This window comes from Engystomops pustulosus, chromosome 4 (assembly GCF_040894005.1).
Source record: "Engystomops pustulosus chromosome 4, aEngPut4.maternal, whole genome shotgun sequence".
In the NCBI taxonomy this organism is placed as follows: Eukaryota; Metazoa; Chordata; class Amphibia; order Anura; family Leptodactylidae; genus Engystomops; species Engystomops pustulosus.
Window position 1 is genome coordinate 48,512,997 of NC_092414.1, and position 14,043 is coordinate 48,527,039.

General features: G+C 40.1%; 1 protein-coding gene across 2 annotated transcripts in view; it reads left to right on the top strand.

Moving 5' to 3' along the window:
• Positions 1-14,043, top strand: part of SEC24A (SEC24 homolog A, COPII coat complex component) — a 160,189-nt gene that overhangs the window by 111,850 nt on the left and 34,296 nt on the right. For both annotated transcript variants that reach the window (XM_072145854.1, XM_072145856.1), the window contains 2 exons: positions 7,706-7,881; positions 10,063-10,200. In XM_072145854.1, the coding sequence (XP_072001955.1) occupies positions 7,706-7,881; positions 10,063-10,200 (314 nt within the window). The remainder of the gene's footprint in view (positions 1-7,705; positions 7,882-10,062; positions 10,201-14,043) is intronic.

Sequence of the window (14,043 nt, forward strand, 5' to 3'; positions counted from 1 at the left end):
TATGGCATGGCATACCAAAATGGCCTTCCTTATTCAAAATACCTTTGACCTTTTACAAATCTCCCACTTCATCAGCGCCAAAGCAACCGTAGCATGCTTGACAGATGGAGTCAGGCACTCTTTCAGCATCTTTTCAGTTGTTCTGTGGCTCACAATTGTTTTTCTCTATGATCCAAATGCAGATTCATATGTACATAACACTTTTTTCCAATTTCCTCTATCCAATTTTCTTTTGCCTATATGAATCTTCTTTTCTTTTCTTTTTTTTATTATCCAGTTTTAGATATGGCTTTTTCTTTGCCAGTCTGCCCTTAAAGCCAGCATCCCGGAGTTGCTTCTGCACTATAGAGGTTCACACTGGCATGTGGTGGGTATTATTTAATGAAGCTGCCAGTTGAGGACCTGTCAGGCTTTGTTTTCTCAAGCTAGGGACTCTGCTACTATGTACTTGTTGCTTAGTTGTACAGTTTCTACTCTGGTTAGAGACAGTTAGTGCTCTCTTCTGATGGGAGTACTACACAACCTTGTAGGAAATCATTCAGTTGCTTTGCAATTTGTAACATGGAATGGCCTTCATTTCTAAGAACAAGAATAGACTGTTGAGTTTCACATGAAATTTTTTTTTTCTGGCCATTCCGAGAGTTTCACAGAACAAACAAATGTGATGCTCCAGGTTCTCAACCTGCCCAAAGGAAGGTCAGTTTTATAGCTTCTTTAATCAGCCAAACTGTTCTCAGCTTTGCTAAAATACTTAAACAGGGGTTTTCTAAACATCCATTAGCCTCCTTACACAGTTAACAAACACAATGTACTATTAACTCTTACGCGCACCTGGATGTTATAGTACATCGCTGCGGGAAGATATTCTATAATGTCCCGCTCCTGGCACCGGCTTACAAACGGAGCGGAACGAATCTTCAAGCAGGATCGTTCCAGGGGTCCAGGTATGAGAAAACCTCTCTTTCCCTATTAGTATTCTGATTCCTACCCCGTGTCGTTACTGATATGCCCTATCTCTCGTGGTATTTGTTAGTATTCCCTACGCGTTTCGTGCATCATTAGATGCACTCTTCAGAGGAAGCTGCAAAAAGTCAAAGAGTGACAATTTCCTGATAATAGCCCTCCTTGCTGGTAGCGAGGGGTTAAGTCAGGCTGCGATGAGGGAGACAGTGGTCTGCACCCTAACATAACATGAGACGAGAAGTGGCTTGTCTTGTTTCAACCTATGTTACTAGGCATCAGACGAGCGGCGTCGACTATATTATAGCGTTCCAAAGCCATAAGCACTCATAGTGACAGGGCAGATTTGAAAAATGTGTCCGCGTCCTTAAGGCCTAAATGGCCCTTTAGGACTCTATAATGTCTTCAAGGACACAGACCCATTTTTTAAATATGCCCTGTGTCACTATAAGTGGTTTATAGCTTTGGAACTTTGGGATGCTTTAACATATCCAGGGTATTTTGAGACTGTTTTCTTGTGACATATTGTATTTGGAATTAGTTTACAACTTTGGATGAAAATAATTCCCAACTTACATTTCCCAAATGTCTGCTTTATGTTGGCATGGTTTTTTAAGAATCCATGTATTTTACTAGAATATTATGAGGCTTAGAATTTGGGTGTCATTTTTCCCTTTAAAAAAAAAAAAAAACCTTTTATTGCAGACTCCGATTACAGAACATTAATACATTGCCATATCATGCATTAAATTCTGTCGGAGCGTTATATATTACAGCCAAATAAAAGTTATGAACAATAAAACATTGTATCAATATAGTCGATCTGTCGTTTGGTTTGGTTCTGGTATATAGTTTGTGTTTCGTGTTTCTGAGAGAAGGCTTGTGCCAGTTTTCATCTAACCAATAATCCGCCATAAGGTATAAGTCACAATACAGGACCACATGGCCCTAGTTCCAAGGCTCAGACTACCACCCCCCCCCCCCCTTCTCCAGGGTGGTATATAAATAACAGCATTGCCTATTTATTTGTGTACCTTACTATCCAATGTTCTATCCTGATGGCGTTTTCTATTATTTGGTCGTTGTATGTGTCATCCAATCCGATCTGTCCGGTTTATATGTCCCTCAAAGCCATCCTAAGTCTGGGGGGAGAGTACTGTATATACTTGTGTATAAGCCGAGTTTTTCCAGCACAAAAAATGTGCTGAAAATCCTCAACCCGGCTTATACACTAGTCAATACAGCAAAAAAAATACTTAAAAAAAAAACTTATATACTCACCCTCCGGTGGCCCCAATGCTCAGCACAGCTCCCCCGATGTCAAAGTGGGTCCTCTTCTGTCTTCTGTCACATCCTGCGGGGTTCCACCATGTTTTTCTCCCGGCCGGCGCATAGTATGACGTCAGCATCGGCCGCGTCATACTATGCGCCTGCCGGCCGGAAAGAGCGTGGCTGCGCCCTGCAGGATGTTACCGAAGACAGAAGACGGGCGTGGAAGCCAGAAGAGGACCTGCACTGACATCGGGGGAGCAGCGCTGCGCATCGGGGCCACTGGAGGGTCAGTGGGGAGTCGAATGACAAGCGCATCTCGCCAGAAGTGATGTAAGCACCAATTGTATTCAAAGTGCATGCTTTCAACTTGGCGCACGCTGATCTGAGGTCTTGCATCAGCAGATGCAAATCTAATCGTAGTCTAAAGTCCCTTTCAGGCGGTTTATGGGTGTAAGGTACCAATTTTTATAGGATTAAAACAGGTCTTAAGTTCTTATTTCTATCAGCAGGTGCTGTTTGAATACTACAGGTTACTGAATAGGGTCCGGGATTGTCTTCCTGCAGTTTACATGTGTTTTAGATATTATCTAAATGTATGATATTCTACTTAGATTATAATTAAGAAGAAAAAACAACATGGCTATTGGGGGCGAGTCTTTCCAGTCAATGAGACTTTAAAGGAGTTAATATTAGAAGATTGGAGGGAATCAGAGAATAGAATTTCATTGTCCTGAGAATTAAAAAAATAGATTCAATTTTAATCACAAGATTCACTATTATGCAACAATCCACCTAAGGTAGATGTTCAAGTAACGAAGATTGCAAAATAGACAGACCTTCCGTTTGAGGATGTTATACAACTAAAGGATTCCCAAGCTAGGAAAGCAGATGGTCTACTGAGTCGAATACAGCAACATCATCAGTCTCTCGCACAATGTTCTTTTGGTTGACAGAATTGGAGAATCATGTCAGAAGTGGAACTCCAAGAGAAGTCCTTCTAGATACCATACCAACCTTTAAGTCTGCCACTGCATTTATAGCTGACGTCTTGGCAAAATGTGTGTTTAAAATAAAGAGTAATTGATAATTTGTGTTCAAGAAGGGTTATAGAAAATCTGCCTGAAAAGAGAACACTTAAAAATTAAATTTAATTATAAACTTTAAAATTGGGCCACTCTTCAGCCACTGAACTAACAATTTTATTTAGGCTTTCAGTAGTGTGGGGACAGTGAGACAAGGTATAGATGTATCCACAGTCTCGCTCTCTTCATATCTCCTCCTCCACTGCTGAACTAAGGTGTTTCTATATTCTTATAGCTATTTTGTACTCCTGACCGATTGTGGATCACAGAACTCTGCCGAATAGTGATATTTGCATGGATGCTGAAAACATTGGCGGTCAGCTATCCTATTCTATCTATGTATCCTATGCCAATTCTACCTGACGCGTTTCTACAGCCCCAGTCAATGGGCGCTGTGTCATCAGAGGCAAAAGTCTAAGGTGTACATAGTGTCGCGGCTGCACATCATACAGTTTATATTCGTGCATCCCTGGCATAGTCTCGTCAATACTGGGCCATGCTTGCACGAGTGCACGCATGCTCTATAAGCAGAAAGCCACCCCCCCCCCCCAGGCGGGTGAGGGCGGTAATTCATCGCCGATCACCAATGGGAGGGCAGAGGTGTCTCCAAAGAAGAGGGCTTGTGCCTGGGCAGCCTATCACGCTGTCTCAAGCTTCAGCCTGAACTACCAATCAGAGTAAACTGAAACTGGACACAGCATCTCTAATGTACCCAGCAAAGGACAGGTAAACACTCGAACAGTGTCACAAATCGATGCTGAAGTATCACTCAAGCATCCTAGTTAGTGACCCACTCCTGTAATAACACATACTATGTATTGGGGGGGATCGTGTTGCGGCAATGCCCGCAAATGTGAATACTGACAAGCATAGGAGCATGCATGAAAGCTCAGGAAGAATAAGCTATATAAATGGAGGCTCAGAAAGAATGAACTGTATAGATGAAATGCATGAGGGCAGAGGCATAGATCATAAATATCAAATAATCAGAGAGAAGTCCCTGTAAGAAGGGAGAGTAAGAGGAATTATATCTATAAGGGGATATTTATTCCCCATTCATGTAGATTTTAACACATGAATTTTAACCGCAGCAGAATAATATTACTACCTATAAAAAACATGCATAACTAATGGGGTCATTCAGACCCTGCAGTTTTTCGGTCATTAAGATACATATCCATCTGGCCTCACGTTGGAGCAAGAGGTGATACAGATGTCATCACATGGCCCCAATAACAAAAAAGCTAAAATTTTATAGCCTACAAAAGGGGCCAATGAGGAACCTAAAATCCTGGCAGCTGCAGGACGCTCCTTCCCTTTTGCACCTTGCTGTGCACCCATGAAACAAGTAAAGGCCACATGTGGGCTGTCTCTGTGCTCGGGAGGAATTGCATAACAATGGAGGGTTTTCTCTTTTTGTCTTTTGGAAATATGTAAATTTTAGGGCTAAAAGAACGCATAACCGACAACATTTGACCATTGTAAATTTCACCTCCATTTTGATTCAATTACTATGAAGGTCCCAAGGAATTAAAAATCTTCCGAAAAGCTGTTTCTGATAGGTTGAGGGTTGCAGATTTAAAAATGGGTTGATTATTTATTTAGGGGTTTTTTGATGTTAAAGGAAACCTACCACTGCTCGCATGATAAAATCATGTGAGCAGACCACCTGGTAGGCTATTTAATACTGATGCCGGCACATACTTTAGTTAGGCACGGCGATCGTTAGTTTAGCTAAAAAAATGTTTTACTTACATATGAAAATAGCCCTCCGGTGCTACCCTACGTCATCTTCGGAAGGGAGATGCCTCCTGCCTCCTTCATTGTAGCTGTCCTCCTTCAGGTGCCGAGAACTTGGTGACATCATGGCTCCAGTGGTAGGTTTCCTTTAAATAGAGAGTTAGGTCCGTCCTGTCAGGTACGGTTGACGGGTTTAACACCCCGAGCCGAGGAGAGGGAGGTAGCGTGCGTCCTCACATATAAGCACCAGAACCGTAAGCCCCCTTTTTGTTTTGTTTTTTTTATAGGCTAGGCATACTCAGTGTTGGGCTGCTGGCTAAATACTAGGTATCAGGCACTGACTATATGCAAGGGGGCTGGAGCTGTCTATATATTCTAGGGGGCTACTGGTTATATACTGGGGATGAGGGTTGCTGGCTATATACTGGTGCACATGGGCTTCTGGCTACATACTAGGGGGCATGGGCTACATGCTATATACTAGGGGGCCGCTGCCTATATACTGGGGGCCAGCCCCTGGTTATATACTGGGGGGCATGTGCAGGCTGGCTATATACTGGGTGGAGGCTGTGACCAGTGCATTTACCACCCTAGGCTTAGGGTGTAAATAGGTTTCCAAGTTTTTTGTGTTAAAATCAGGTACTTCGGCTTATACTTGGGTCGGCTTATACTGCACTTTAATGAACAAGCAATCCAACGGTTGTTTGTTCATGTCCCTTAGTGGGACAAGTTTAAAAGTAAAAAAAAAAGTTTTAAAACAAATTAATGAGTTAAAAAGCCCTCAAAGCCCTGTCACATGTAACACTTGCATATAAAATAAGTGACAATCACCATACAATCACACATATAAGTTATGTCGTGTCCAAAACATTTCCAGCAAAAAAACACTCTTAACCAGGTATAGCCCAAAAATTAAGTGGTATGCCATTTGGAAAATAGCAATGCAAAATTCTAGATTTTTCCCCAGATTTTATTCTACACAATTAGCAAAATGGAAGCAAAAATATAGAATTTTGAGATCACCGTGACTTGTAGAATAAAGATAACATGTTACTTACGATATATGGTGAACACTAAAAAAAAGTAAAAATAATTACAGAATTTATGTTTTTCTACAATTTCTTGATTCTAAACAACTAGTGTGGTGTGCAAACAGTCTACAAGAGACAAAATATTTGCAAAAGATATTCATAATTTAACATCAGTTAAAACCACTTAAAATACACAATAAAAATGACTTGCTCAATCGGGTAATGGTTATGATGTAACCAGTATTATACCCATCCACATAACCCCCATTCCTATAGGAAACAGGTGACAACAATAAATGTGTACAAATATACCAGAAGGTCAAATATTGTATGCAGGTCACAATACAATTATATCATGTTCCAATAGTGGCTAAGGACCATCTAGAATTGATAAAGTATAACAGAACCAGAAGTCTTCCTAAAAGCAGTTTCTGATATTTTGATGGGTGCCGATTTGAAAATGGAGTGATATAAAGTGAATTTCTGATATTATATATTTCAAATCTCATTAAAACAATAATGATTACCCAAAAAGTCAATTCTGAAATCACTTTGAAAATACATAGAACTGATGTTCGATTTGTAAGCCATGTGGCTTTGTTTTTGTGTTTTTATTTTTAACTCTCCATGTCGTGTACTGGGAACCGGAATAAATCATTCCAAATGCCCTGAAATTGGTGAAAAAATGCATTTGCACCATTTTCTAATGTTTTTTTTGGTTTTACGGTTTTCACTGTGCACCCCAAATGCCATGCCTACTCTTATTCTTTTGGTCAGTATGATCACGGGGATACCAAATATATATAGGTTTAAGGAGGTGTATGGAGTGGTGTCTGGTGTCATTTTTTGCAATTTTTAAATCGTTTTCAATTCTACCATTTTGACGACTGTACAGCCTTATCACTTTTTATAGAATTTTTTAAAAAATATTTTTTTAAACATATGGGTTCTGTTTTTTGTTACAGGTTTAGAATAACACAGAATAACACAGCGAATATGTACCTAATATGTTTATGATTTTTACTGTTGATTTCTATTTATCATTTCTAGGTAGAAAGGGTGATTAGAATTTTCATGGGTTTTTTTTAATTTATTTTAGCCAACATCCGTACTAGCGCAGATCGCCGGTGTTACTGGTGGGAGTTTGCTGCAATATGCAGCAAACACTCACCGACTCTGGAGATGTCTAAGGCCATCAAACACCCGCAGCTGATGTGTGATATAGTAAAACGTCACACGTCGTAAGGGGTTAAAAAATATGAAACTAATTTGACTGGTAATTTTCCTGAAAACAAGATAATTTTGTTTTTTTTCAAAATGGGAATTTTTTTTTAGATTCGCCAATTTTTAAAATTATCTTAATAAACAAAAACATCAGCCAAAATGTACCATTAACATGAAGTACAACATTTGACTAAAAAACAATATCAAAGTCACTTTGATAACCATATAAAGTGACGTATGTCAGATTACCAAAAATGTGAGTGAGCTATAAACTGGCTGCGACCTAAAGGAATTAAAACTTTGAATGCATTTTGGTTCTTGCTCTTATGTAAACATAGTTGTAAAGGCTAATGCTGGTTTTACATATTACATTTAACTATTGTTACATTTCTTTAGCTGTTGACCGGTCTGTTTCATCAAGTTTGAGCGATGCACGTGATGCTCTTGTTAATGCTACAATTGATTCCTTGTCTGCTTACCGAACTTCAGTACTGACTGTACAACAGCCAGGTCTTCTAGCACCAAACTCGTTACGTCTTTTTCCTTTGTTTGTACTGGCTCTTTTGAAGCAGGTAAGTTGGTTTATTTTGTTTTGCAACTTGAAGGCACATAATAATTTTTTATACCACTTATTTAATAAATTAAGAACTCCTTTCCTGACGTGTCTGTTTTAGTAAATGTGGCGCTATTTTTTGTTACGGGGTTAAACGCGGTGAATAACAGTTATTATATTTTGATAGGTATCGCGGCGTCCCAAAATGCACAAACATGTTTTACTGTTGATTTCTATTTATCAATTCTAGGGAAAGGGGTGTGATTAGAATTTTCATGGTTTTTTAATTTATTTTTACTACTTTTTAAACCCCCCTAGGGTACAACCAGGTGTGCACCACCAAAAAGTCTGTTACTTTTTTTATGTGAGGGAAAGGGGTAGTAGAGGGGATCAAATAAAAATATAACTTGTTGATATAAAATCTCATTTATATCTTCTAATGACCACATAAAAATACTGTCACGAGTGCCCCTGCGGTCCACGTATTAAATCACAGGCACACCCATGCCCCTGTGTCTCAAACGCCGTGTCCGAAAATGCCCGGTCTATCAAAATATGGTAACAGTTTTCACTGTGTTTAACCCTGTAGCGGAAAAAAGAGCCCAAAGTCGAAATGACATTTTTCGAAAAATATAAATTCTATAAAAAGTGATCAAAAGGTTGTACAGTCCGAAAAATGGTAGCATTGAAAAAAAATGACACCACCCACAGCTTCGTACACCAAAGTATGAAAAAGTTATTAGTGCCAGAAGATGGCAAAATATATTTTTATTTTGTATAGAAGATTTTAATTGTTGTAAATGTATGAAAACATTATAAAACCTATACAAATTTTGTATCTCCGTAATCGTACTGACCCGAAGAATAAATTGAACATGTCATTTGGGGCATACAGTGAAATCCATAAAATCCAAGGCTATAAGAAAACTTTTCAAATACATTTGGAATTTTTTTCCCACTTCCCAGTACAGGACATGGAATATAAAATAATGTCACTTTGAAGTGCAATTTGTTACGCAGAAAACAAGCCATCACACAGCTCTGTACATGGAAAAATAAAAAAAGTTATCGATTTTTGAAGCAAAAACAAAAAAGGGCTGCGACGGGAAGGGGTTAAATCACCCACCTTTCCCTAGAACACATGTTAAAATAAACTGTAAAACTCCTAAACATGTTAGGTATCTCCATGCCCATTCTATCAAAATGTTAAAAATCTTGTTCCCAGCCATGAACACCATAACAGAATATAGCGTCCAATTGTCAGAGTGGGTAATTTTTTTGGCCATGTTTCAATCTATAAATATTTCTATTAATAATGATCAAATGGTCCTATAGATCCCAAATTTGCTGCAAAGTATGAAAAAGTTATTGCCCTCAGAATTTGGCAATTAATGTTTTTTTTTTTTTTAAATGTACTAAAACATAATAAAACCTATATAAATTTGGTATACCTGTGATTGTAATGACCCAAAGAATAAAGGGTTGGTTTCATTTGGAGAACACAGTGAAAACCATAAAAACAGAGGCCACACGAAAATTCTGCATATGCAGCTGGCATTTATCTTCCTTTTACATTTACATGGTGCTTACATAGCTTTTGCTTCACATTTACATGGCGTTTACATGTAAATGTAATATATTTCTTATTATACATTTATAATAATTGATTTAATATTGTAAAATTAATATTTAATTTTATCATTATAAAAGTATGTCATATTTATGTTTACATTTACATGGTGTTTACATTGCATTTGCGTTGAGTTTACACACAAATGGTGTTTACATTTAATTTTCATATATATACATTGCTTTTTTTGCATTAACAATTCCATTCTGCGTAGTATAATTGGAACCAATCACCAGCTAAAGGCTGTAGTATGGATTATGAATTAGAGTATAAGTGTTTTGTGGAAAAAACATTTGTGCTGTGTGCACTCCAAAAAACAAAGTTTGTTGAGCCCAAAATAACAGGTGGCTTCATCCTGTGTGTATTTGCCAGGTGCCATTACTGCAGTCTCCTCCATTTATGTGAAGAGTTACCAATCTTCTTTTCTACATTTGACTTATCTGGACAGGCCATCAATAAAATTTATGTACTCGCATATGCAACTTCTACAGAGAACAGTGGGACAGTTTTGTGATCACAGGTTTTAGTACAAGATTAACCATTAACCTGTTTTATTTTTTTATTTTACAGAAATCTTTCCAGACTGGTACAAACGCAAGTTTGGATGAGAGAATATACTCCATGTGTCAGATTAAGAGTCAGCCATTGTCGTACCTAATGCTTATGATACATCCTAACTTGTACAGAGTAGACAATCTATCTGACAATGTAAGTATGCATAAAAACGCTGAAATAAACGCTGCACAGCCCAGCCACTGGATACGTTCAGATACAGAGGGACAAGGCTTCCATTATATGCACTGGCAAATGATAAATATCCCCCGCTGAATTCAGTTAGAGAGTTTTGTAGGCATTCTTGGTGACCATTGTTAAAGAGATATTGGGGCTTATTTACTAAGGGTCCCGCGTCTCATTTTCGTCGGGTTCTCCTAAGTTTTCGGGGATTGCGCCACTAAGACAGGCATTTAGAAGGGGATTGTGTCGCACGCGTTCGGATTTTGCCGCATCGGTGCCGGCTTTCATGCGACAGAAATCGGGGGGTGGGGCGTCAGTTCTGAGCGCAGGATTTAACATTTAAATTGTGTTGCAAGATCAAGCACTTACATGCACCGGGATGAAGAAGGTGAACTCCGGCGGACCTGATAGCAACACATGCAGGAAATCGGGCTCACGATCATCTTAAATCACGGCAGATGTGCATTCTGGTCGGACAATGCACTTTCGGGGATCATGCAGGACAGGTAAGTAGATTGTGTCACAAAGCTGCTAAAGAGGACCTTTAACCACCTCGCACGTGGAGATCATCATGCTTGTAAGGGTTGATGCACAGATTGAGAGGCACTTTGAATTCTCTTACTAGCGCACATGGTTGTGTATGTCCATTATATTCCTGCGTATTGTCACAGAGGAGATGCTGGAGGGTGCGTGTTAGGCCAGTCTTCTCTAATATCCTGTTGACATCGCGTTTACACCACATATACATATACACATTGTTACGAAACGAGCGCAAACGTGTTGTGAAAGCAAGTGTGATGTTACTGCTGCCCAATGTAAATAACGTGTTGAGATGAAGTAAATGCGTTGTTACCGCAAAAGTGATGTAAACATAAACGTGATGTATTTACATATGTTCCAAACATGAGAATTACAGCATGTTTGTGTTTAAGTGACATTTGCATTACATTTGCGTTGGTGGCATTATCATCCGATTACGTAAATGTGGTGTTTACGTTGTGTTTACATTCTCATGGCGTTTGCTTTGCATTAGCGTTTTACATTTACGCGGCATTTACATTGCCTTTGCATAGTGTTTGTGTTTACATGGTGTTTACATTGTCTTTGCATCTACGTTTACATGGGTTGACATTGCGCTTGCTTCAAGTTTGTCTTTACATTTATATGGCTTACGTTGCTTTTATATTTACAAGAACTTACATTCCGCTTGTGCACATTTATATGCTGTTTACATTGTGTTTGCTTTTACATTGTTATTGCATTTACATGTCGTTTACATTGCCTTTGTGTTGCGTTTGCATTTACATTGCTTTTGTGTTTTTATTCAGATGGCATTTATGTTTTGTTTACATTTACATGGCATTAACATCTTTACATTGCGTTTGTGTTGTATGTACACTTAATTGGCATTTATATTTCATATTTCATATATATTCACTGCATTTATGCGTTTCCATTGCTATTGCATTTACACTGTATTTGCATTGCCACCATGTTTGCATTTATACTGCGTTTGCATTTCCATTTTATTTGCGTTATCATTTACATTGCGTTTGCATTCTGTTTGTATCACAATTTTTTACATTGTGGCAGATTTATCAGGCTGTCTAAAAGTCACAATATTTCTAGTTGCCCAAGGCAACCAATCACATCTCAGCTTTCATTTTACCAGTGCACATTAATATTTTAGTGGGGAACTGTGATTGGTTGCCATAGGCTACTAGAAATATTCAGACTTTCAGACGGCTTGATAAACCTGCCCCATTGTGTTTTTGTGAATACTGTGTAAATGCAATGTGTTTTTAAATTTTTTTTACAGTTTTTAATCATTTTTAAAATTACAAAAATTCACAAGAACCAACATAACAAATACATCAGCAAATACCATCCCCCCACTCCCACACCCCTGCCTCATGATTAATATACATAATGCAACCATAAAACTTGATGATCACCTAATTATACATTTCTTTTCTCTTGTGTCGCTAATTTAAAATAATTTTTTTATTTGTCATTAATTTGCATTTACAAGTCAATACATGTCTCATAATTTTTCACTAGCCTTAACCCCTTAATGACCGCGGTATCGGGTTTTGACTGCAGCCATTAGGGGAGCTTCTTCTGACGCGCCACCTTTCTACATAGGCGCGTCAAAGGAAGATTTGGGGACAACGGGTACTGCTGGTGCCGGGGTTAGGCTGTGAGACCTGTTAGCCCAGACCTGGAACTAACACCAGGGATAAAATGAGCCCTCGACCAGATCTATGAACAAAAAAATACATAAGCTAAGTTGTCGATGAGCGTGGAAAAAAAGTGCTAAAAATCCTAAATAAAAATTGAGGATTTTGTTTGTGTCCCGCATAAATAAGCTATAGACACCCAAAATTAATTATCTTTACATTGTATCTCACCCCGCAAATAATAAGTCTTCATATACCGTATATACTCGTGTATAAGCCGAGTTTTTCAGCACAAAATATGTGCTGAAAAACGTCCCCTCGGGTTATACACAAGTCAATACAGCAGTCAGTCAATAAAAATTACTTAAAAAAAAAAATAAACTTATATACTCACCCTCCGATGGCCCAGATGCGCAGCGCTGCTCCCCCGATGTCCGCGCCGCTTGTCTTCAGGCTTCTGTGCCCATCTTCTTTCTTCTGCTCGGCGCGCCATTGTTTTTCTCCTGGGCGGCGCCTAGCATGACGTCAGCAGCGGCGCGTCATACTAGGCGCTGGCCCGGGAGAGAGCAATGGCGGCGCCCCGCAGAAGAAGGAAGACGGCCACAGAAACCTGAAGACGAGCCGCGCGGACATCGGGGGAGCAGCACTGCGCATCGGGGCCACCGGAGGGTGAGTATATAAGTTTATTTTTATTTTTTTTATGCTGGGGTGGCTGTATACTACACTGGGAAGGCTGGGGTGCTGTATACTACTGGGGGCAAGCTGTATACTACTGGGGGCAGGCTGGGCTGGGCTGTATACTACACTGGGAAGGCTGGGGTGCTATATACTACTGGGGGCAGGCTATATACTACTGGGGGCAGGCTATATACTACTGGGGGCAGGCTATATACTACTGGGGGCAGGCTATATACTACTGGGGGCAGGCTGTATACTACTGGGGGCAGGCTGTATACTACTGGGGGCAGGCTGTATACTACTGGGGACTGGCTGTATACTACTGGGGACTGGCTGTATACTACTGGGGGCAGGCTGTATACTGCTGGGCTGGGCTGTATACTACTGGGGGCAAGCTTGGCTGGGCTGTATACTACTGGGGGCAAGCTGGGCTGCGCTGTATACTACTGGGGGCAAGCTGGGCTGGGCTGTATACTACTGGGGGCAAGCTGGGCTGGGCTGTATACTACTGGGGGCAAGCTGGGCTGGGCTGTATACTACTGGGGGCAAGCTGGGCTGGGCTGTATACTACTGGGGGCAAGATGGGCTGGGCTGTATACTACTGGGGGCAAGATGGGCTGGGCTGTATACTACTGGGGGCAAGATGGGCTGGGCTGTATACTACTGGGGGCAAGATGGGCTGGGCTGTATACTACTGGGGGCAAGATGGGCTGGGCTGTATACTACTGGGGGCAAGATGGGCTGGGCTGTATACTACTGGGGGCAGGCTGTATACTATAGGGGGCTGGTTGGCTATATACTGGTGGGGTCTGTGACCAATGCATTTCCCACCCTCGGCTTATACTCGAGTCAATAGGTTTTCCCAGTTTTTGGTGGTAAAATTAGGGGCCTCGGCTTATACTCGGGTCGGCTTATATAAGGACAAATATACAGTGTAGATATAGAGCTGGGAAGAGTT